This window comes from Nicotiana attenuata, unplaced genomic scaffold (genome assembly GCF_001879085.1).
Source record: "Nicotiana attenuata strain UT unplaced genomic scaffold, NIATTr2, whole genome shotgun sequence".
Lineage (NCBI taxonomy): Eukaryota > Viridiplantae > Streptophyta > Magnoliopsida > Solanales > Solanaceae > Nicotiana > Nicotiana attenuata.
Genome location: NW_017673053.1, coordinates 16350 through 42964, shown reverse-complemented (window position 1 = coordinate 42964; position 26615 = coordinate 16350). Strand labels below are relative to the sequence as shown.

At 37.8% G+C, this 26615-nt stretch overlaps 1 protein-coding gene across 1 annotated transcript; it reads left to right on the top strand.

The window, feature by feature from the left end:
* The first annotated feature begins 24442 nt into the window (after window positions 1-24442).
* LOC109215296 (uncharacterized protein At4g02000-like) lies at window positions 24443-26062 on the top strand. The gene is made up of 2 exons (XM_019379331.1): window positions 24443-25328; window positions 25833-26062. Exons 1-2 carry the CDS (start codon window positions 24443-24445, stop codon window positions 26060-26062), a joined length of 1116 nt encoding a protein of 371 aa, XP_019234876.1.
* The last annotated feature ends 553 nt before the right edge of the window (window positions 26063-26615 follow it).

Sequence of the window (26615 nt, the reverse complement as noted above, 5' to 3'; positions counted from 1 at the left end):
GCCAAGTGTTGTACATCGTTTGTTTTTATAGTAATAAAGTATTGTTTAGTATAATAATATTATATATTAAACTACCAGATTCATCCTAAACGACGACTACTATTCAACTGATCAGTATCCTTCTTAAAACTATAATGCCTTGCAGCATACTCTAAGTGCAACTACTTGGTGAAACTAATTAAACACACACTATTTTATGTCTGTATGAGCTTCCTATATATTGAGTACTATTCAAGTAAAATGAGTTTAAAGGAAATATTATTAAGGATATTCGTATAACTGATCACTCGATTAGTTAGAGATTGAACAGTTATAGTTGTGATTTTGTATTTATGAGTGTTGTTAGACTGTTTCAAAGTCTATTATTGTTAAAATTATAAGGATATGATAAATATGAATTTTAAGATATCTTATTTAAAGCAAAAGAGAGTATAATACATATGTTTGGATCTTCTTTGCAAGTTGAAATCCGACATGGCATCTTCCTTGCAATATAAGATGACGAGATAGGAGTCCCATCCATGGCCACTGATCAAGAGACCATAGTCAACTTTTTAATAATTAAAAAAATAGGTGATGGGAAAAACGCGGTCCTTATACATTTTCAACTACTACAAGTTTTTCTTTTTAAAAAGAATAATAATAATAATAATAGAAAACTAATCTTTTATAGCCTCTTTGGCCAATTCTCCAAACCGAAAAAAATGCTCTTTTTTTAAAGTTGAAGTATTTGCCCAAACTTTTAGAAGCAAAAAAAATATTTTTGAGTAGAAGCAGAAGCAGTTTTGGAGAAGCAAAAAGTTATAAATTCTCCCCGAAAATATTTTTTTGAAAGCACTTTTGAGAAAATACACTTAGAAGCACTTTTTAAAAGTCTGACCAAATACTAATTGCTGCTCATAAGTGTTTTTCAAATTAATTAGCCTATCACAAATTATTTCTCACCAACAATACTTTTTTAATAGCTCTTTTGGAAAAAAAGCACTTATCAAAAATAAGCTATTTTTTAAGTTTGGCCAAACAAGCTCTTAGTCCCCTTTCGGATCAGCATGTTTCATCTAATAGCTTGTACATTTATTTTTTCTGAAGTTTTAAAATGTTTACTAAGCATATTAAATCAGAACAGGATTTGCATATCAATTACCTACAGCCTACAGGTACGTGCACTAAAATTATGTGTCCAATTATTTTAAATTAAGATATTAATTATTTGAAAAATAGTTAAGATAGCGGTTACTCTTTCTAAGCTCACATCTAACTTTCTTATATATGTGAGTTGGTTTAAATGCGTTATAGAACTTTTATTAATTGATTTAAATAATAAGATTATTTATTTGTACGAGCCCGATTAATTTTTGTGATATTATTTACCAATTAGAATTATTTAATATATTTTTAGACAAACTATTTATTAGAAGTACCTCATAATAAATTAATTTTTTATATTTATTATTTACACATACACACACACTCATATATATATATATATATATAATTACTATACTGTATAATTACCAGGGTATATAATTACTATCTAGTAATTACACTGCTAGATAATTATACATGATTTTCCAAACAGAAATTAAAGAGATTGGGAAAGTATACTAGGATAGGAGTCTAGGACTAGTAATAAAGATTAGTGTTTAATTTCGTTCACATATATAATAACGTAACTAAGAGTTGGTCTCTGGCGACTGGCATGACGTAAGAATGTTTGTAAAATACGTAATTATTGAATTCTCTCTTTAATTTAATATTTTGTCATTTTTAAACTATTAAAATGATTTACCAAAGAATAAATATTTAACACTAATCGGAGGAAAAAATTGATTTGGATCATTGTTCCCTATCGATTTATAATGTATTGTACTGTATTGTATCGTTTTATGAATACAATATTCGGATAGATTGTATTATTTATTATTGTTAAATAATATTTTGCTGTTTGGATTCACTGTATCGTACTGTACTGTAACTGATAAGTTTACTAAATACCCTCAATTGTTTAAATATTAAATTAATTAAAAATTATGCATAAAAATAATTTTAAAAAACAAAACAGAAGAAGGCAAAACACCTTAAGAAAGCAGAACAAAGGAGCGAGACAGAAGAATGCAAAACAAAGGTGCACAACTAATTAGAATTGAGTTAAAAACAAATTAGGAGAAAAAATAAAACAGAAGGCGGCAAAACACCTTTAACGTTGGCGGCAGAAGTTCTCGAAAAAAAACAAAGTAGGTTATAGGTTGGACATTTGGAGTTAAAATAGAAAAAAAAAGAGTAAATGGTAAAATAGAATTGTGGAGTAATAAGTTAGTGCATAATTGGAAAGAAAAATAGGAAACAATCTCACCACACCAAATCGGTTGTTCAAAAAAGAGGACTTTTTATTGTTTCAGAACAATGGATTTAACAATACAATATAATCAATTTTAATGAAACAATCAAAACAAACATTATTTTGGGATAACAATACAATACGATACAATAGGAACAACCATCCAAACAAGCTGTTAATTAAGGGCGTTAGCTCACTTTGCTCTCTTTATTTTCATTTTACACAATTTATTCCAATCAATTACGTGGAACCAGAAACTTAATTTGTAATTCACTTTGATTACCCCTTAAATTCCCGTACTTTATATCTATATTTATTTATATTTATATATATCTATATCTATATCTATATTATTATAAAAACACGAATAATTCATATTAAAAATTGAACAACAAAAATATCCCTGAAATGTTGCTATGTCTAACCATTTTTATGTCCTACCAAAGAAACATAACTCTTATCACATATTCTTTATATAGAGAAAATAAAACACAGGAATTAAGCAGCTAAGTCAAGAATTGGGAGACGATAACTGCCATTAGCATGGCCGTGGAAAGAGCAGGCAATTGGGCAATTATCTTCGTATTCCTAAAGAGTATTGTATCTGTTTACCTCGAAATACGAGTAACAATTAAATATGTTTGTAGTTTTAAAGATACGTGATTTAGTTCAATACTAATTAATAACTAAGAAATCAAACGTGAAGAGAAGAAAGTTGAATCAAACCAATACTTAAGAAAGTTCTGACCTCGAGCTAGATGGCCTCGAGGTGGGTCAGCAAGAACAATAAAGTAAAGATAATAAAGTTAAGAGACAATTCTGATGAAATATGAACAAGAGAGTAAGAGAGTATATTTTTTGTTAATGATTGATTGTTACAAATGATTGAGGGCCCCTTCATATAGTAGGGAAACCCTAGAATAAGGTACATTTCTATTTAAAATAAGGAATCTTATGGGACAGCTATCTAACCGCCTAGTACGGATTCGTACTAACTCGTACAAATTTATTCTGGAATTTACGCCATGATCTTGGGGACGTGGCGAGAATCTTGCTCTTTCTGTTACAAACCCGTAACGGCATTATTTCGGAGTTGGTCATACTCGGCTTCGGTGCCCATCGCGCACTTCGATCTTCGAGCCTTGTACTCCGCCATCGGGCTCAAGCTTGGTCCATCGGGCTTGAACTCGATCTACCCAGAACTCGGGCTTGAAGAGAATCTTCACGCCCGTGAAATCGGGCATACTTGATTTCGACCGTATACAGATAGTCCCCGCGTTTCTTAGAGTGTAATGACAAAAAACGAATTGAATCTTCGAGCTTCTTAGCTTGTTCTTCCCGAAATACCAAATATTCCAATCTCCATTTTTCCTTGCTAACAAAATGGCCAAAACATCTAGAACTGTTCCGCAAAACGAAACCGCTCAGGTTCGAGCTAAGGAGCGCACCAAGTGTTGGTTTCAGAGGGAGACCTTTGAAGACATCCATACTCGGGGCTTTGTTCTTTCAACCGAGATCGATGGACCCCGAATGACCATTTGAACTAGAGTTTGAGTAGCTCTTAGGCTTTAACGGTCGAGTGAGGATTTGCTTGAACAGAAGTAAAGTTAGCCCTTAGGCTTTATAGATAGTCCCCGCGTGAGAATTTGTTCAAACTCGGGTTAAGATAGGCCTTGGGCTTTTATGATCGAGTGAGGATTTGATCGAACTCAAAGTAAAGTTAGCCCTTAGGCTTTATAGATAGTCCCTGAGTGAGAGTTTGCTCGAACTCGGGTTAAGGTAGCCCTGGGCTCTTATGATCGAGTGAGGATTTGCTCGAACTCGAAGTAAAGTTTGCCCTTAGGCTTTATAGATAGTCCCCGAGTGAGAGTTTGCTCGGACTCGGGTTAAGGTAGCCCTTGCGCTTTTACGATCGAGTGAGTATTGCTCGAACTTGAAGTAAAGTTAGCCCTTAGGCTTTATAGATAATCCCCGAGTGAGAGTTTGCTCGAACTCAGGTTAAGGTAGCCCTTGGGCTTTTATTATTGAGTGAGGATTTGCTCAAACTCGAAGTAAAGTTAGCCCTTAGGCTTTACAGATAGTACCCAAGTGAGAGTTTGCTCGAACTCGGGTTAAGATAGCCCTTGGGCTTTTGTATTTGTTACGGACTTCGGACGTCTCCGATCCGCGTTAATTTGGCCATAGCCTCTTTAGTTCGGAACTTGCTCTTTAGGCTTATTTTCCGTTTCACTTCGAGCTTGCTCGAAATGTCAATCCCCTTTGTGGGGTGGCCGTGGCCTGTAAAATCAAGGGTCGCATTCAAGGTCTTATGGTCTCGAAATGTTAGTAGTTCGATTTCGTTTGTTTTTTGGACGGCAGTCCTCAAGCGTAGGGTTAGTTGTTCGAACTTCCGTCATTGTTGGCCCTTAAGCCTATTTACACAATGGATCTAGAGTATAAAACAGGAAATTTTTCTAATGGCAGGAGATATTGGCAAGGAAAAATACTTCTCCAAATAGATGATTATACATGCGGGCATATTTGATGTTAGGGCCCGAGTAACCTATACGGGTATGGTTCATCTGACCGTTTGACCCTTACAACATTTTTCTATCGAGATCCCGCTGTCACGAAGAGATTTCCTTGCAACAAAGTAGACATTCGAGGGTAATGCCCCCCCAGTATTCAAGGCTTATTGTAGGGAACTTCAGATACTGTTGAATTGCTAGAAGTTAGCACGAACAATGGTTGCCTCATTAAAAACCTCCCCGGAAAAACCCATTTGGGACAAAAACCGGCCTAACGGAAAAAGAGTGCAACACGTGCTTTATGATAAAAAGCTTCATGCCGATCCTTGTCGATAGCCAGCAAGTGTTAGTCGAAAAAATAGAAAGGATTGGAATGGGGTCGTATCTTTATTCGGATTTCGGATATTTAACGTGATCTTCCTCGGCATCAAGCCCCTATGAATTTTGACCTCGATCATTTCTCCTCTGTTTTCGTGCGAAGCTTTGCCCAGACCCGCTGCCTTTGTGGTCTCCGCTGTACGGTTGATATCGATCTCTATTCGACCTCGGCTCTCGTTCAATGTCCCTTTTGACCCTATCCATGGGCCTGCTAGGATAAACGGACCCCGAAGGAGTCCCTAGTTGATCATCCTCGACTCTAATCTTCGACCGATACCGATTATGTACATTGGCCCAAGTGACAACCGGGTACTCAATTAAACTTTGTTTTAACTGTTGTGAAGCTATGGAACTCCGAGTGTTGAAACCTTGAGTGAAAGCTTGAACAGACCAGTCATCGGCTACCGGAGGCAAATCCATTCTCTTCGCTTGGAACCGAGATACGAATTCCTTGAGCATCTCGTTATTTTTTTGCCTTACCTTAAAAAGGTCCGACTTCCTCATTGCAATTTTAGTGGCTCCGGCGTGTGCCTTTAAAAAAGAATCTGCAAGCATAACAAACGAATCAATATAATTAGGGGGTAAGTTATGATACCATATTAAGGCACCCTTCGATAGAGTCTCCCCGAATTTCTTCAGCAGTACAGACTCGATTTCATCATCTTCCAAGTTGTTTCCCTTTATGGAGCATGTGTAAGAAGTAACGTGCTCATTTGGGTCCGAGGTTTCGTTGTATTTAGGTATATCGGGCATACAGAACTTCTTTGGTATGGGCTTCGGAGCCGCACTCGGAGGGAACGGTTTTTGTACGAACTTTTTGGAATCCATTCCTTTTAAGATTGGTGGTGCCCCCGGTATTTGATCGACTCGGGAGTTGTAAGTTTCCAGCTTCTTGTCGTCGGCCTCGATTTTCTTTTCTCCTGATTCTATTCTCTTAGTAAGCTCCTCGAGAATCCTCATTATAACAGGATGGGTTGTCGAAGTATTATTAACCTATCTATCAGGCACTGGCTCGGTACGACGAGTAACCTCTTGTTCGACCCTATTTGATGCCCTGTGCTGATTTTGCAACTGGGCAATGGCGTTTTGTTGGGCTTGTAGCATTTCAAATATTACTTGGAGACTGAATCCTTCGTCTCCTCTACCCTATGTAACCGCCTGTTCGACCCTCTCTGCGTATGCTTCCATCAGGGTCTGCGCCTAAATCTGCATTCAAATTAACATGAGAACTGACATCAATCAGGTTAACGGGCGGTGCTCCTCCGAGGTTAGCCTGTGGCATCTCGACTCCAGTGGCGATAACATTCTCATTTTCTCCATGGAGTTCAAGGCCGTTGTCGCCGTGTGCAGATGCGTTTTGTGAGTTTGACATGATTCAACTTGAAAACAAAATTCCTGACAAGAAACAAGTGTAAAAAAGTGTGTTATACCAGAATTAGCACTGAACAATCATTATTATCCTTAGCCCCACGGTGGGTACCAAACTGTTTACCTCGAAAATACGAGTAACAATAAAATCTTGTTTGTGGTTTTAAAGATACGTGATTTAGTTCAATACTAATTAATAACTAAGAAATCAAACGTGTAAACTAGAGAAGAAAGTTGAATCAAACCAGTAATTAAGCAAGTTTTGACCTCGCGCTAGATGGCCTCAAGGTGGGTAAGCAAGAACCATAAAGTAAAGATAATAAAGTTAAGAGACAATTCTGATTAAATATGAGCAAGAGAGTAAGAGAGTATATTCTTTGCCAATGATTGATTGTGTTACAAATGATTGGGGTCCTCTTTATATAGTAGGGGAACCCTAAAATAAGGTACATTTCTATTTACAATAAGGAATCTTATTGGGACAGCTGTCTAACCGCCTAGTACGGATTCGCACTAACTTGTACAAATCTATTCCGCAATTAATGCCATGATCTTGGGGACGTGGCGGGAGTCTTGCTCTTTCTGTTGCAAACCCGTAATGACATTATTTTGGGGCAGGTCATACTCGGCTTCGGTGCCCATCGCGCACTTCGATCTTCGAGCCTTGTGTTCTGTCATCGATCTCGAGCTTGGTCCATCGGGCTTGAACTCGATCTACCCAGAACTCGGGCTTGAAGCGAATCTCCGCGCCCGCGAAATCAGGCATACTTGATTTCGACCGTATACAGATAGTCCCTGCGTTTCTTAGAGTGTAATGACCAAAAATGAATTGAATCTTCGAGCTTCTTAGCTTGTTCTTCCCGAAATACCAAATATTCCAATCTCCATTTTTCCTTGCTCACAAAATGTCCAAAACATCTAAAATTGTTTCGCAAAACGACACCGCTCAGGTTCGAGCTAAGGAGCGCACCAAGTGTCGGTTTCAGAGGGAGACCTTTGAAGAAATCCATACTCGGGGCTTTGTTCTTTCAATCGAGATCGATGGACCCCGAATGACCATTTGAACTAGAGTTTGAGTAGCTCTTAGGCTTTAACGGTCGAGTGAGGATTTTCTTGAACTAGAAGTAAAGTTATCCCTTAGGCTTTATAGATAGTCCCCGCGTGAGAATTTGCTCAAACTCGGGTTAAGATAGCCCTTGGGCTTTTATGATCGAGTGAGGATTTGCTCGAACTCGAAGTAAAGTTAGCCCTTAGGCTTTATAGATAGTCCCCGAGTGAGAGTTTGCTTGAACTCGGGTTAAGGTAGCCCTTGGGCTTTTATGATCGAGTTGGATTTGCTCGAACTCAAAGTAAAGTTAGCCCTTAGGCTTTATGACAATCCCCGAGTGAGAGTTTGATCGAACTCTAGTTAATGTAGCCCATGGGCTTATATGATCGAGTGAAGATTTGCTCGAACTCAAAGTAAAGTTAGCCCTTAGGCTTTATAGATAGTCCCCGAGTGAGAGTTTGCTCGAAATCGAATTAAGGTAACCCTTGGGCTTTCATGATCGAGTGAGGATTTGCTCGAACTCGAAGTAAAGTTAGCCCTTAGGCTTTATAGATAGTCCCGAGTGAGAGTTTGCTCGAACTCGGATTAAGGTAGCCCTTGGGCTTTCATGATCGAGTGAGTATTTGCTCAAACTCAAATTCAGGTTAACCCTTAGGCTTTATAGATAGTCCCTAAGTGAGAGTTTGTTCGAACTCGGATTAAGGTAGCCCTTGGGCTTTCATGATCGAGTGAGGATTATCTCGAACTCGAAGTAAAGTTAGCCCTTAGGCTTTATAGATAGTCCCCAAGTGAGAGTTTGCTTGAACTCGGGTTAAGGTAGACCTTGGGCTCTTAATGATCGAGTGAGGANCTAGTCCTTTCCCAAGTGGCGACTCTAAAATAAATAAATAATCCCATTTCGAATAATGTCACTTTAAATGAAAAAACTCCCTTATACATTATCCTTCGGGGTAGGTGTGTAAAAAAGGAGGTGTGACACCTGTCACGTTTTAGTCTCGATAGGTCACACAATAGGTGGACTCGGTTTCGACCATATACAGATAGTCCCCTCGTTTTTTCGAGAGAAGATGTGGAGAAACGTATGAACTTTCAAAGCCCGCTTTGATAGATCATGACGTAAGCGAAAAACGATTATTGAAACGTCCCGTCGGTCCAGTTACCAAGGTATTAAATGCGTGTCAGTTGTTGGTCAGCCACTACGGGTTTTGAACAGTCATTAGCAGACTAAAAATATCCCAACTTTCATTCATTCAAACTTTATGTTCAAAGCTTCTTCTATTCTTGTTCTTCAAAATCTCTTCACTCTCCAACTTTTGTACCTAGATTTCTTAAGCCTTTTGCAAACCACTAAGCGTACCTTCTTAATTTCCTCTTCTTTATCTCTGCTCTAAAATGGCGAAAACTTCTAAGACTATCCCACAAAAGGAGGCCGCCTCTTCATCACGACCTGCTGGCGATGAGACTGCGGTGGAACCACTCAGGTTCGAGCTAAGGAGCGCATCAAGTGTCAGTCTCAGAGGGGGACCTTTGAAGAAATCCATACTCGGGGCTTTGTTCATTTGACCGAGATCGATGGACCCCGGATGACCATTTGAACTAGAGTTTGAGTGGCTTTTAGGCTTAACAGTCGAGTGAGGATTAGCTTGAACTAGAAGTAAAGTTAGCCCTTAGGCTTTATAGATAGTCCCCGAGTGAGAGTTTGCTCAAACTCGGGTTAAGGTAGCCCTTGGGCTTTTATGGCGAGTGAGAATTTGCTCGAACTCGAAGTAAAGTTAGCCCTTAGGCTTTATAGATAGTTCCCGAGTGAGAGTTTGCTCGAACTCGGGTTAAGGTAGCCCTTGGGCTTTTATGATAGAGTGAGGATTTGCTCGAAATTGAAGTAAAGTTAGCCCTTAGGATTTAGATAGTCCCCGAGTGAGAGTTTGCTCGAACTCGGGTTAAGGTAGCGCTTGGGCTTTTATGATCGAGTGAGGATTTGCTCGAACTCGAAGTTAAGTTAGCCCTTAGGCTTTATAGATAGTCCCCGAGTGAGAGTTTGCTCGAACTCGGGTTAAGGTAGCCCTTGTGCTTTTATGATCGAGTGAGGATTTGCTCGAACTCGAAGTAAATTTAGCCCTTAGCCTTTATAGATAGTCCTCGGGTGAGAGTTTGCTCGAACTCGAAGTAAAGTTAGCCCTTAGGCTCTGTAGATAGTCCCCAAGTGAGAGTTTGCTTGAACTCGGGTTAAGGTAGACCTTGGGCTCTTATGATCGAGTGAGGATTTGCTCGAACTCGATGTAAAGTTAGCCCTTTGGCTTTATAGATAGTCCCGGAGTGAGAGTTTACTCGAACTCGGATTAAGGTAGCCCTTGGGCTTTCATGATCGAGTGAGGATTTGCTCGAACTCGAAGTAAAGTTAGCCCTATAGATAATCCCCGAGTGAGAGTTTGCTCATCCTCGGGTTAAAGTAGCCCTTGGGCTTTTATGATCGAGTGAGGATTTTCTCAGACTCGAAGTAAAGTTAGCCCTTAGGCTTTATAGATAGTCTCCGAGTGAGAGTTTGCTCGAACTCGGGTTAAGGTCGCCCTTGGGCTTTTATGATCGAGTGAGGATTTGCTCGAACTCGAAGTAAAGTTAGCCCTTAGGCTTTACAGATAGTCCCCAAGTGAGAGTTTGCTCGAACTCGGGTTAAGATAGCCCTTTAGCTTTTGTATTTGTTACGGATTTCGGACAACTCCGACCCGCGTTAATTTGGCCATAGCCTCTTTAGTTTGGAACTTGCCCTTTGGGTTTATTTTCTGTTGCACTTCGAGCTTGCCTAAAGTGTCAATCCCCGAGCGGGGTGTCCGTGGCCTGTGAAATCGAGGGTCGCCTTTAAGGTCTTATGGTCTCGAAATGTTAGTAGTTCGATTTTGTTTGTTTTTCGGACGGCAGTCTTCAAGCAGGGGGTTAGTTGTTCGAACTTCCATCATGGTCGACCCTTAAGCCTGTTTACACAATAATTCAAGAGTATAAAATAGGAAATTTTTCTAATGGAAAGAGATATCGGCAAGGAAAAATACTTCTCTCAATAGATGATTCTACATTCGCGCATGTTTGATGTTAGGGCCGGAGTTACCTATAAGGGTACGGTTCATCTGACCGTTTGACCCTTACAACATTTTTCTATCGAGATCCCGCTGTCAAGAAGTGATTTCCTTGCAACAAAGTATACATTCGAGGGTAATGCCCCCAGTATACGAGGCTTATCGTAGGGAACCTCGGATACTATTGAATTGCTCTAAGTTAGCATGAACAATGGTTGCCTCATTAAAAACCTCGCCGGAAAAACCCATTTGAGACAAAAACCGACCTAAGGGAAAAAGAGTGCAACGCGTGATTTAAGATCCAAAGCTTCGTGTCGATCCTTGTCGATAGCCTGCAAGTGTTAATCGAAAAAATAGAAAGGATTGGAATGGGGTCGTACCTTTATTCGGATTTAGGATATTTAACGTGATCTTCCTCGGCATCAAGCCCCTGTGAATTTTGACCTCGATCATTTCTACTCTCTTTTCGTGCGAAGCTTTGCCCAGACCTGCTGCCTCTATGGTCTTAGTTGTAAGGTTGGTATTTATCTCTATTCGACCTCGGATCTCGATCGATGTCCCTTTTGACCCTATCCATGGGCCTGCTAGGATAAACAGACCCCGAAGGAGTCCCCAGTTGATCATCCTCGACTCTATTTTTCGGCTGATATCGATTATGTACGTCGGCCCAAGTGACAGCCGGGTACTCGATTTAACTTTGTTTCAACTGTTGTGAAGCTATGGAACTCTGAGTGTTGAGACCTTGAGTGAATGCTTGAACATCCCAGTCATCGGCTACCGGAGGCAAATCCATTCTCTCCGCTTGGAACCGAGATACGAATTCCCTGAGCATCTCATTATTTTTCTGCCTTACCTTGAAAAGGTCCGACTTCCTCGTTGCAATTTTAATGGCTCCGGCGTGTGCCTTTACAAAATAATCTGCAAGCATAGCAAACGAATCAATAGAATTAGGGGGTAGGTTATGATACCATATTAAGTCACCCTTTGATAGAGTCTCCCCGAATTTCTACGACAGTACATACTCGATTTCATCATCTTCCAAGTTGTTTCCCTTTATGGCGCATGTGTAAGAAGTAACGTGCTCATTTGGGTAAGAGGTTCCATTTTATTTAGGTATATCGGGCATACGAAACTTCTTTGGGATGGGATTTGGAGCCGCACTCAGAGGGAACGGTTTTTGTAAGAACTTTTTGGAATCCATTCCTTTTGAATTGGTGGTGCCCCCGGTATTTGATCGACTTGGGTGTTGTAAGTTTCCACCTTCTTGTCGTTGGCCTCGATTTTCTTTTCTCCCGATTCTATTCTCTTAGTAAGCTCCTCGAGCATCCTCATAATAACAGGATCGGTTGTCGAAGTATTATTACCCGATCTCTCAGGCAATGACTCGGTACGGCGAGTAACCTCTTTCTCGACCCTATTTGGTGCCCCGTGCTGATTTGGCAACTGGGCAATGGCGTTTTGTTGGGCTTGAAGCATTTCAAATATTACTTGGAGACTGACTCCTTCTCTCCTCTGCCCTGTGTACCTCGACCGCCAGTTCGACCCTCTCTGCGTACGCTTCCTTCGGGGTCTGCGCCTAAATACGTGTTCAAAGCAACATGAGAACTGACATCAACTGGGTTGACGGGCGGTGCTCCTCCGAGGTCAGCCTGTGGCACCTCGATTCCTGTGGCGATAACATTCTCATTTTCTCCATGGAGTTCGAGGCCGTTGTCGCCATGTGTAGATGCGTTTTGTGAGTTTGACATGATTCAACCTGAAAACAAAATTCTTGATAAGAAACAAGTGTAAAATAGTGTGTTATACCAGAATTAGCACTGAACAATTACTATTATCCTTAGCCGCACGGTGGGCGCCAAACTGTTTACCTCGAAAATACGAGTAACAATTAAACTTGTTTGTGGTTTTAAAGATATGTGATTTAGTTCAATGTTAATTAATAACTAATAAATCAAACGTGTAAACTATAGAAGAAAGTTGAATCAAAACAGTACTTAAGCAAGTTCTGACCTCGAGCTAGATGATCTCGAGGTGGGTCAGCAAGAACAATAAAGTAAAGATACTAAAGTTAAGAGACAATTCTGATGAAATATGATCAAGAGAGTAAGAGAGTATATTCTTTGCCAATGATTGATTGTGTTACAAATGATTGGGGTCCCCCCTTTATATAGTAGGGGAACCCTAGAATAAGGTACATTTCTATTTAAAATAAGGAATCTTATGGGACAACTGTCTAACCGCCTAGTACGGATTCGTACTAACTCGTACAAATCTATTCCGGAATTTACGCCATGATCTTGGGGACGTGGCGGGAATATTGCACTTTCTGTTACAAACCCGTAACGACATTATTTCGGGGTTGGTCAAACTCGGCGTCGGTGCCCATCGCGCACTTCGATCTTCGAGCCTTGTACTCTGTCATCGGGCTCGAGCTTGGTCCATTGGGCTTGAACTCGATCTACCCTAAGCTCGGGCTTGAAGCGAATCTTTGAGCCCGTGAAATAGAGTATACCTGATTTTGACCGTATACAGCACCTCAAACATTTCTTGTTATTTTGGGAATTTACCATTTGCGGTCTCTTTCCAGCTCCTCTTTCTAAAACTGGTTTTCTACGGTAAGAAATATTTGAATAATTGGGGAACAATATATTTTGGGAAAGAAGATTTTTGTAAACCAAAGTCATGAGAAGAAATGAAGAAACGGTAAGCAGCTGCTCACCGAAAGCTGGAAGGTTCACTGAACTGTTTACATTTGGTATTTAATTTCCGTTTGTTCTTGAAATTAGGCAACTTTGTTGCGTTATATATATGGTAATGTGAAGATCTTTCATAACTGTGCCCGATCGTAATCTAAAGTTACGGGAATCATATATAGCTTAAAAGGTGTTGACCTTAATTACAAGATATACTTGAAATGCAATTGTATTTTCCCCAATTTAGGTTATGTGAATAGCAAAGTCCTTTTTAGTCAAATTTGCAGTTAATCAATTAATGCCTCGAGTATGTTTCCATTAGTGGAAGCTTGGCTAAAGTTTTATTAACTAGCAAGATCTAGGACATGATGTTATTTAAAATGTATATATTTTTTCACTTAATTTTTTTAAAATTTAGGCAATTCTTCATTTAATTTGTTTGGCAAAGTATTAATAAAATAATTAATGCTTGGATGGGTTTGGATTCTTTGACAAATAGTAGTAGTCAACAAATTGAAAAATGTTATAAAATATGATTATAGTGGATGTCCATAACCACCAAATGAGTAATACCCACTACTCTTCTCCATTATCTCCATAACTCCCACTACTCTAATACTTATGGAGTTATGGTTGTAACTCCCATACCTCCTCCATGATCTTCCACCATGATCTCAAATGCTTAATGACATATTTATGAAATTCTTTTGGTATACCTCTATGTGGTAGTATAAATAGAGGATGAGAAGTCATTTTGTAACACACTTAAATATATGGAAGAAATAAGAATCTCTTCTCTCTTGCTCCCTCCATTCTTGTCTATTTTCTTGTTTTATATTATTACTTTGAGCTAAGTTTCGTAGCACGTTATCAGCACGAATTGCTATATTCTTCTAATACTTCCTAAAAGAAGTGAAAACTTTCATGGAAGCTACAATTGCTTTTGCTTATTTGTTGTCGTTGGTAAGTTAGCCCATGTTTTAAATTTATCTCATTACGATAACCAAGAAAAAAAGGTATATAATCAGGTATGCTTCTGCTAGGATTTTTTTATGATTTGGAAATAAGTTTCTACCAATTTTTCAAGCTAATCTATTTTGATTCGCATATACAAGATCAATTCATACGTACTATTTTTAGTTTCTAAAGTAGTGAAATCTAACCACTACGTGATACGCAAGTTGTTTTCACGTAAGTCAAAATTTGAGAATCAAAAGGCTATTCCTTCTTATTAGCCTTTGTATAACGAATATTACAATGTGGTTATATGAATATGTCATTAATCGCGTACATGTGGTACTCCAAAAAATATTTTGCCATGCCTTATAAAAGGTTATTAAAGGCAAAATTAAATCAAGAAATAATTTTGCTTATGATGATTTTGACCATGAAAATTATTATGATATGATTTTCTCCGTGAAGGAGACATTCACCATATGGATGGTGTGACAAAAGATCTTGTAGTACAAAATCAAGAGTTCCGAAAGAATTAATTTGTTACTACCCAGATGAATAAAATTGTACATGACATTGATATTGTAGTAAGTCTCAAAAGAAACGTTTTGAGTTTCAATGTATTAGTCAAAGTAGTTGGCATATTGAGACTAAAATTGAAAGGAAGATTGGATATCTTTATATTACTTTAGTCATACCGGGTAAAAATGAAAGGTTACCCGGTTTTTCTTCTATTTGTACTACACATGTATAAGCATGATGATGGAGTGACATGCCACAAGTAAACAAGAGGTATACTGAAACAAATATTAGTTGGCATGACCGGTTGGCCATCCCAGTTTATTGATGCGAAAATTAATTGAGAATTCACATTGGCATATATTGAAGAAATAGAAGATTCTTCAAGAATTCTCTTGTGCTGTTTTTTCTCATGATATACCAGTTAAGATTGGATTGAATCCCTTGATATCTGAACGAATAAAAGATGATGTATGGGCCCAGTCACCTGCCATGTGGACCTTTTACTATTGTATGATTTTAAGAGATTATGGCCACTTGTGCGTTGGTTATCAACTTGCAATTTGGCTTTTGCAAGGTTGCTTGCTCAAATTATTAGAGCACAATTCCAGAATGTAAATTGTGATGATAATGTTGGTTTAAATCCAAGTTGGTTTAGTAGAAATTGTATGCCTCCAATTATAGCTAAACCATTGGTTATGTGAACAAAACTCCAAATAGAAATTTTGTATGAAGTATATTATTTAATATACAACAGCAATTGTATGCATGTAGCCAACAAGTTATGATATCTCCCTATCACAATTGGTTCAGGGTCAGGAACAAAATAATTTCCATCTAGAGATATGGCTGTGCTATATGATTTAATTTTTCCACCACAATGCAAAAGATGGGTTCCCAGAGAAGGTTGGGGATATGTGTTGGTGATCCCAACATTAGGGAGAGAAAATGGGCAACTGAAAAAATAATACATAAAATGAATTATTATGAGTACACCTAGATCCTCGGACAAGAAAAATGTGAACTTGAAGTTCAAGTCATAATTCATTTGCAAAATAATGCCAGGCGCATTTGCTGACCCAAAGCTAAATGACATATTTCAGCTGCTAATGCTCCAAATAGAATAAAGTTCATGATAGACAGCGTCTATGGCACGCATCAAGCGTGATAGACTAATCGGTCCAAAGATAAAACTCCTTGAAGAGGAGAGGTGCAAATGTTCGAGATGGTCATAATAAGGAGGCAAGTGCTCTATATGAGCACCGTGACATAACACTTTATAAGACCTCATGGGAGAGGCTCAGGTACCTGAAAATAATAAGATCTCGATAAGTTATGTCTTTATTGTGTGAAGATGGAACCGATATAAAATGATCATCGATGATATTGTTGATATAATGTAGCGCTCAATATTATTAATATTGACGAGGATCTTGAGCTCAAATCTGTCATGGAATTTGGACAGATAAATGATTGGTCAATGAAAAATACGCAATTAAGATTGACTTCACTTGGAAAACGTGAAGTTTTGGACTGATAGTCCCAACACCTGAAAGTATAAAGTCAGTGGGGTTACACAAGATTTTACGTAAATGTCCTAGCATTGATTATATGGAAACATGTTCCCTTGTGGTGGGTACAATTGCTTTCAGATTTTAGTCTAGAAATACCTGATAAATTTGATATGCGTATATAAAAATCATTGAAGGATTTAAACTGTTCTAAAGCTACTATATTAAGGTTCCCAAGAAATTCATTAAATAAAGCTTCAACAAATCCTCATGGGGATTGGAGCAATCATGGCGTACATGATTTATTGGTGCACTATGTATCTTGCTAGAACTACGAGTATAACAATATGCCAACGAGATATACTTTAATTCCTATATAAAGATACTGGAATACTATTATGATTATATTGCAAAAGGAATCCTTGATATAGATTTGTTTATTCTAACAAATATTGTCAAGGTTTTGTTGGTTATACAAATGCAGGGCATAGTTCGTTGTTCAAGCAATCTATTTCCATGTGAGGAAGTGTGACTTTTCTTTGGAGAGACGATTCCAATAATATTGAAGACGATGATGCTTGCATAGCTCAATTAAAAGAACGATATATTGAAGAAGACAAAATAAAGCAAATTTAGCCAAAGTTTCTTTGCAGAGACGATCTTCAATAGAATGATGAAATAAATGTCCAAGAAATTCCTTCAAGTGATAATTTGGCGGAATAATTCACGAAGGCATTGCCGATCTCAATATTAGAGAAGTTGTTATACAAGCTTGGAATTCGGCATCTCCGAGAAATAAAGTGATATTTTTATCAGGGGGAGGCAAATACGCGTTGTACTCTTTTTTCCTTAGCTAAGGTTTTATTCCACTGGGTTNAGAAGTTGGGGATATGTGTTGGTGATCCCAAACATTAGGGAGAGAAAATGGGCAACTGAAAAATATACATAAAATGAATTATTATGAGTACACCTAGATCCTCGGACAAGAAAAATGTGAACTTGAAGTTCAAGTCATAATTCATTTGCAAAATAATGCCAGGCGCATTTGCTGACCCAAAGCTAAATGACATATTTCAGCTGCTAATGCTCCAAATAGAATAAAGTTCATGATAGACAGCGTCTATGGCACGCATCAAGCGTGATAGACTAATCGGTCCCAAAGATAAAACTCCTTGAAGAAGGAGAGGAGCAAATGATAAAGATGGTCATAATAAGGAAGCAAGTGCTTTATAAGAGCACCGTGACATAACACTTTATAAGACCTCATAAGAGGCTCAGGTACCTGAAACTATTGAGATCTCGATAAGTTATCTCTTTATTGATCGATGATGGAACCGATATAAAATGATCATCGACGATATTGTTGATATAACGTAGCGGTCAATTTTATTAATATTGACGAGGATCTTGAGCTCAATGGAATTTGGACAGATAAATAATTGACCAAATGAAAAATACCCAATGAAATTGACTTCACCTGAAAAATGTGAAGTTGGACGGATAGTCCCAACACTTGAAAGTGAAATGAAAAATCAAGTCGATAGACATAAAGACGACTTGTGGCACAAGAATTTCGTAAATATCCTGGTATTAGTTATATGGAGACATGTTCTCCTGTGGTGAATGGAGTCATTTCAGATTTTGGTCTGACAATACATTTGATATGCATATAATGAAAATCCTTGAAGGATTTAAATTGTTCTGAAGCATATTAAGGTTACCAAGATATTTATTAAATAAATCTTCGGCAAATCCTTTTGTAGATTAGAGCGATCATGGCGTACATGATTTGTTTTTGTGTCTAGTGCAGTTGGTGCAATAATATATCTGGCTAGAACCATGAGTATAACAATATGCTAGCGAGATATAGTTTTATTCCTATGTAGAGATATTGGAATACAATTAGTGTTATATTTCAAAAGGAATACTTGATGTAGATTTGTTTATTCTAACAAATATTGCCAAGATTTTGTTGGTTATACAAATGCAGGCATTTTCCTGAGGTTTGTTCTTCAAACAATCTATTTGCATGTGAGAGTACTGCCATATTATCATTTTACAAGGGAGTTAATTGTTGATACTTATTCAAGTCATGCCAAGATAAGCAACTGATAAAGCAAGGGACTCAACACACAACAGACGTGTGACTTTTCTTTAAAGAGAAGATTCCTATAATACTGAAGATAATGTTGTTTGCTTATATCAATTGGAAGAAGGATATATTGAAGGCAACAAAATAAAGCACATTTCACCAAAGTTCTTTTCAGACATGATCTTCGACAGATTGGTGATATAGACGTTCAACGAATTTATTTGATTGATAATTTGGTGGATCTGTTCAATGAATCATTACCAACCCTAGCATTTGAGAAGCTGGTATACGAGATTGGAATGCGTCATTTCCGAAAAGTAAAGTGATATTTTCATTAGGGGGAGTAAGATACGCGCTGCACTCTTTTTTCCTTATTGAGGTTTTATCCCACTGGGTTATCCTAGCAAGGTTTTTAACGAGGCAACAAACAATGCGTATCACAAGATATGTGTACTCTTTTTCCTTCACTAAGATTTTTTCCCACGGGATTTTTTTGGTAAGGGTTTAACGAGATACATTATTATGGACATCCAAGGGGAGTGTTATAAAATATGATTATAGTGGATGTCTATAACCACCAAATGAGTAATACCCACTACTCTTCTCCATTATCTCCATAACTCCCACTACTCTAATACTTATGGAGTTATGGTTGTAACTCCCATACCTCCCCCATGATCTTCTACCATGATCTCAAATGCTTAATGACATATTTATGAAATTCTTTTGGTAGACCTCTATGTAGTACTATAAATAGAGGGTGAGAAGTCATTTTGTAACACACTTGAATATATGGAAGAAATAAGAATCTCTTATCTCTTGCTCCCTACATTCTTATCTATTTTTTTGTTTTATATTATTACTTTGAGCTAAGTTTCGTAACATAAAACAATAAGCCAATATTTTCCTACAATATCCTTTTCTTTTGTCAAGTTCGAATTATGTATGGCACAGAGCGAATTTATGTTGAATATAAAATGAGAGAGAGATTAATGATTGGAAGTGAACAACCTAAATTTGGAAAATAATGCTCCTAACATTTTTAGGTATTATCACTTTTAGCCTGCGGCAGATACTATTTATATCTTATAATCGAAAAATACATAAATATATAATATACAGAATGTTTTGGGCGCTTTTTCAGTCTTTGACAAATAACTACTCAAAAAATTTGGCAAATAATGCTCCAATATTTTTCTAGGAAAACTCATTATTCAAAGTGAAAACTATCGTTCTCATTTATTATATAAAATTAAAAATGTTGCACTTAAAATTTCGTAATTTGGTTTTTTACTCTCCAATCCAATGCAATCCAACGTTAGAAGTTCCTATATATCTACATCAAGTTGATTTCTTTTGTAATACTCATGAGTAGGTTCAAATCTATATCTATATATTATTAAAAGGAGAGGAAAAAGTCCTCTCCTTAAGTCAAGTGGCAACCTAAAAAAAAGCTACATGGCATAATTAGTTATTGGTTATTATTTTTGAATTTAAATATATATAAAAAACGAAAATAATAAAATAAAATAAAAAACTACCATATATATATATGTATGTATATTAATTGATTACTTTATTTAAACTAATAAATATAGATATCTTATAATTAAATATAAATATCTTATAATTAAATATAAAAAAATAACTACCCATTCAAATTGGGTGGGAGTAGTTTCAAGTTGGAGTTTTTAAATTGTTTTAAAATAAAAAAGCAAAAAAAAAAAATAGCTATAAAAAAACGAAAGAAAGAGAAGAAAAATTACCCATTCAAATCGGGATGTACTACCCATTCAAATCGGGAAGTAGTTTCAAATATTATTTTAAAATAAAAAAAACGAAAATAAAGAAAGTTTCAAGTTGGAGTTGATAAATTATCTTAAAATAAAAAAGCAAAAAAAAAATAGCTATAAAAAAACGAAAGAAAGAGAAGAATACCTATTCAAATCGGGATGTAGTTTCAAGTTGGAGTTTTTAAATAATTTTAATATAAAAAACAAAATTAAAAAAATAATAATTAGCAATTCAAATTGGGGATTAGTTTCAAGTTGGAGTTTTAAAATTATTTTAAAATAAATAAAACGAAAATAAAGACATAAAAAACTTTCAGAGAAAAATATTTAATAAAGTAACATGTTAATAAAATTTTCTATTAACAATGGAATAATATTAATTGTTAGATGATATAATAAGAAAAATACATAACACAAACTTTATTCAATGCGCTCCCTGTATAAGTCCCGTTAGTTTAACAGAGATTTTGTTCATTAAAATTTAGATAATATTATTAAGAACAATAGAATAAAATTTAAACTAAAAAAATATTTCAACAGTAATAAATTATAAATCTTCTCATATATTACAAAAGAAAGCGGATATTAAATATTGGTTAATATAATAAAAAAAATAGAACAAAAAAGTTATTCACTAACTATATAAGTACCTTTGATTTAATAGAGATTTCATTATTGGGTATATCGTTGACAAGTAAGATGACAATTGAATTTTATTAAAGCAATACAATCTAATAGGATCAAACAAGCCCGATCATAATTTAATTTAATTAATATTTTTTAATACTGATCGCGCGGTACGACTACGGGTTGTTAATTAAAAAGAAAAGAAAAAAAACATGGTCGGTAGCAGAAAGAGCATTGAGAATTTGCGAATACAATGAATCCTACCACTCCAAATTAATTTATATGTGTTTTCAAACAAACTCTACTGTTATTTAATGAATGGACAAAAGAACAAGTGAGGGAATGAGACCTAAAGCACAACAAAGAAGAATTCAACGATTATGCATTGAAAAAACGCTCTCATGTAAACTTCCTTTTTCTTCCGTTTAACTTTCTGCCATAGATACTCCACCAACAATCACAACTTTTGGTGCAAACAACCACAACCTATTCCTAAATATGACTGCTCCTCCTGACAACTACCCTTTATCTCGTAACCAACTCAAAGAACCACCCGATCTAACTTCTATGCAAATAGATGATAACCTCATCAACCACAAGCCAGCAAGCTTCCTCCAAACACTTCTTGCTAACAAATACCTGATCCGGATTTCCCATCCTCGGGAGTCGTGATGGCGCCTACTCGTAGAAGTTAGGCAAGCCACGAACTTAGAAATCATTAACTCTTTTATTTTAATCCTTTTTTATAAATCATATCAACAAGTGACAAACGTTTAAATAACAGCGGACAGTTAGATTAAAGTGGAAGATTTAAACGAAATAAACTAAGCAATACGGAAATCCACATATGTCTCTACCCAGAAAGTGGTGTCACAACATTCACGGACTGTCTAAGATCACTACATACAAATGTCTGAAAGAAAGAAACTCCGTCTGTCTCGGTACAAATGATAACAGAATCATAAAAAGAGATAGAAGAGATGTCGGGCCTGCAGATGCCTGTAGGACTACCTCGGGATCTCAGTGGACTGAGGGCTGGCTCCCGAACTACTACTGCTGACCAAACGCTGCTCCAGTATCTGCACACAGTGCAGAGTGTAGTATCAGCACAACCGACCCCATGTGCTGGTAAGTGTCTGGCCTAACCCCGGCGAGGTAGTGACGAGGCTAAAACCAGACTCCAGATAAACCTGTGCAGTTATATAATATATGGTGGAAAAATAAATAGGTAATAAGCAGTTTAAGAGGGAGGGGGTACGTGCTTCGGGGGAAAACAATATCAACCTAGCAGAAACCAAATAGATATATGAAAGAACAGTACAATGTCTACAACAATACAATAACACTACTGTTGCGGCACACAACCCGATCCATATATATATATATAGCTGTTGCGGCGTGCAACCCGATCCAATATAATATCTGTTGCAACGTGCAACCCGATCCAATATAATATATGTTGCAGTATGCAACCCGATCCAATATAATATCTGTTGCGGCGTGCAACCCGATCCAATGTAATATCTGTTGCGGTGTGCAACACGATCCATATATAAATAGTAGTAAAAATATTGTGGCGCGCAACCCGCTCCAAGTATACAGCTTACAATGATCATGACAATAGTCCCATCAAGGGATTAACCATAATTTATACTAGGCAAGGGAACTCAACAGTACAAGTATATACGTCCCGGCAAGGGAGAATCAGCTATAACCAATCTCAACTCAACTCCTAATTATCTCAGTAAACTCATAAGTAACTTCCACGAAAATAAACTAAGTCTTTGCGCAATACCACGGATTTACTCACTTTTGCAACCATAGTATCATTCAAGAATACAACAAGTATCAATTTAAGACTCACCGTCATGTTCGACACCAACGTATTGATACTCGTCACCATGCCTATACGTCGTACTCAACAAGAAACAAGTAGCAAATATGACTCAACTCCTAATCCCTCAAGCTAAGGTTAGACTGAACACTTATCTCAAACTTCCACGGCCAACTCACTCCTCAATTACCGCCTTTCCTTTCGAATTCGGCTCCAAATCAATTGTATCTATACATAAATGACTTCATAACATCAATAAATGCTAAACAATTCGAACCAATGCCTAATTATAGCTTTCTAGGCATTCTTCCCAAAAACCCAAAAATCGACCCCGGGCCCGCTTGGTAAAAACACAAGGTTCAGACTAAAATTAAATCCCCCATTCACCTACGAGCCCAAATATATAATTATTTTCAGAATTCGACCCCAAAACGAGGTCTAAATTACCATAAATCAAAAAGCCCTAGTTCTACCCAAATCCCTAATTTTCTACCCTTAATTACATGTTTTAGGCCTAGAATTCTAGTGGGTGTTAATGAAAAATGAAGGAAACAAGTTAAATATTACTTACCCAAGAAGTTTTGGTGAAGAAGTGCTTCAAAAATCGCCTAGGATCTTTGGAGAAGAAAGGGTTTGTGAAATTTTGGTAAAATCCCGTAATGGGTTCTGTTTTTGGTCTTTTAAAATAGCTGGGCAAAATTGCCCTTCGCGTTCACGATGGGCACCTCGCGTTCGCGATGGGTCAGGCTGGGTAGTCTTTGCGTTCGCAGAATAGGAACTCCTCGAGCCTACGCATTCGTGGACCAGTGGTCGCGTTCGCGATGCACAAGTGGTGACCCCTTCCCCATGACCCTACGTGTTCGCATCACACAGTTCGCGTTCGCGATGAGCAATCCCCCTAGGCTCCGCGTTCGCGACTGTGGCTTCACGTTCGTGAAGAAGAAGGTGGACACCTGGGATCTTTGCCTTACGCGTTCGCGAGTGATACCACGCGAACGCGAAGGGTAAAATCCCTGGGCACTGACTGCAGAAAATCTGCAACTTTTCTTAAACTCAAAACTTCCCGAAACACATCCGAAACACACCCGAGCCCTCGGGGCTCCGAACCAAACACATGTACTAACTCAACCACATCATACGAACTTATACGTGCGATCAAATCGCCAAAATAGCATCGTTATCAACAAATTAAACCTCAAAACCAAAGCATTTTTCTCAAACTTCTTAAAACATCAACTTTAGCAATTCAAGTCCGAATCACGTCAAACGGCGTCCGTTTTTCACCAAATTCTACAGAAACATCTTAAATCATATATAAGACCTGTACCGGACGCATGAACCAAAATACGGGACCATACCATCACGTTCTAATCAAATTTCATTTCAATTTTCCTTAACAATTTTAGAAAAACAATTTCCTTTAAAAATTCATTTCTCGGGCTCGGGACCTCGGAATTCGATTCCGGGCGTACACTCGAATCCCATATTTTCCTACGGACCCTCCGGGATCGTCAAATCACGGGTCCGGATCCGTTTACCCAAAACGTTGACCGAAGTCAAATTAACTCATTTTATAACCAAATTTTATCATTTTTTTCATAGATTTTCGTATTTAAGCTTTCCAGCTAAACGCCCGGACTGCGCACGCAAATCGAGGTGACTCTAAATGAGATTTTTAAGGCCTCAGAGTCATCGAATTTAATTTAAAACAAGTGATGACTGTTTGGGTCATCACATACCTCGCTACATCTATAAGCAACCATCAACAACCACTACCTAAGCCTGACCTGCCTAATGAATTCATCCGAGGCACATATGAGGATGATACTTTTATACCGATTTCCACAACTGATGAGGAGCGATTATATGAGCCTTGGAAATACTCAGTAATTATCAAGCTTTTTGGACGAAGAATTGCACACCACTTACTAAAGAACAAACTCATAGAGATCTGGAAACCCACAGAAGAACTCCCTATTATTGACTTGGGATCAGATTTCTTCCTTATCAAGTTTCAACAGGAAGAAAACATGCTGAAAGCTCTACAGGGAGGTCCATGGTTTATTCTAAACCACTTCTTATCAGTACGTAAGTGGGAACCAAAATTTATTGCATCGTCAACACAGCTAATCTACTCGGCAATCTGGGTAAGGCTCCCTGAACTACCAACGGAATTTTACGATGTGGAAATATTACAACGAGTTGGATCTAAATTAGGACATCTCTTAAAGATTGATACATGTACTTCAGCAACTACAAGGGGACGATATGCACGTATTTGCATTGAAGTACCCTTGGAGCGACCCCTCAAAACATATATAAACATAGGAAACCATAGGCAAGACCTCCTATACGAGGGTATAAATATACTCTGCACTAGCTGTGACCATTTAGGTCATACAATTCAGAGCTGTCCACATACCACTCAAACTATAAAAAATCCTCAAACAAATCAACCATCCACTTCTTCTGCCAAACCTGAAACAGAGTGGAGAACAGTTATTTTTCCAAAAAAGATGAACTCTTCATATAAACCAAGACAAAGCAACATCACCACCAATACTCCACCGCTGGAACAACCGCCCGCACACCTACTACCAGGTAAGTCTTCAAACCCTAAAGGCCCAGCCTTGGGCCGCTCTTTTGCGCTAAATGTAGATGGGCCGTCTTAGCCCACTAAGGAATTCTCTAATAAATTTAGTCCTCTTAATGGGCAATATGGACCAAAAGCTGACAACATGGAGTTTTAGCCCATCGACTAGTAACCCAAACCAAGTCGGCTCACAGGACAAAGTAGCAAAAACTCAACCGGAGCCCACCTTAAGCCACTTGAAAACTACATCATTACAGCCACCCTACTTGCCCAATCAAAAAATTATTCAACCCAGCTCTAACTTATCTAATACACAACCTAAGCCTCTAAAAATTTCTAATGACTGTACCACGTTTCCTCAGCAACAAAATCCACATAGGACAGATTTTCCATGTAACACTCCACCTCCTCATATGGACCTATCACATACAGCCTTATCACCTATGGTCTACCATCCTTAGACACGTCCTCCTTATTACCCAATAGCTCATTAATCAAACTGCATGCCACAGTAATTCCTGAAAGCAATGAAATTACTGTTCTATGCAAACACAATGATTACAGTCCACGTGATTCATCCACTCTTACCCCTTCTCAATCTATCCCACTAGAGCCTTCCTTGTTCGCTCTGCCTCTTAAGTCACTTGATACTAATATCACAGACCCTTTAACAAATATTACACCAATACTTCCCTCTTCTGAAAACACACACAATGCAGAGACTAACTTTCATCAACAGTAGTCGAAAGCAAATTTTCAAAGAGAACATGCAGGCGAACAATCACTTCTTCCATCTACCAAGGCTGATCATGCAGGGACCCCAGATTCCCCACATCAATCTACACATCTCAACAGATGTCCATGGACCAACCTTTTCAATCCTGGCTAGAGATGGGTCTGCAGGGTTATGCCCTAGTATTCACTATGGAATTGAACAACCAGGAGGTTTGCTGCTAATTCAAAATCCCACTCACCTAGCGGAGATAGTGACAGAGGGAATGAGGATAGGAATGGAGTCTTACAACCAAAACCAATGGTACTCGACACAGACCCCACTGTTCTTAGAGAACCAGGCATCTTTCTCAACACAAGCTCCCTGGCAATATCCACTGACTCTTATGAGCCCATTAGGGAACCAGAACTTCCAACTCCTTCCATTTTATCCTCCTCATCACATGGGTCAAGTGTATGCCCCTTGGTTTCAGGCACTAGACACTTTCAACCCTCTTTCTCCCTACGCGAGCCCCCTGAGGCCACTAGAGAGCCTCACACCACATGACAGTCCACAACACACA

What these genes read in the sequence shown, in the direction of transcription:
- LOC109215296 (XM_019379331.1), top strand. Translation starts at nt 24,443, where the DNA reads ATGACTGTTTGGGTCATCACATACCTCGCTACATCTATAAGCAACCAT. An exon ending in GCCCGCACACCTACTACCAG is followed by an intron (nt 25,329 to 25,832) that starts GTAAGTCTTCAA and finishes TGCATGCCACAG; the next exon opens with TAATTCCTGAAAGCAATGAA.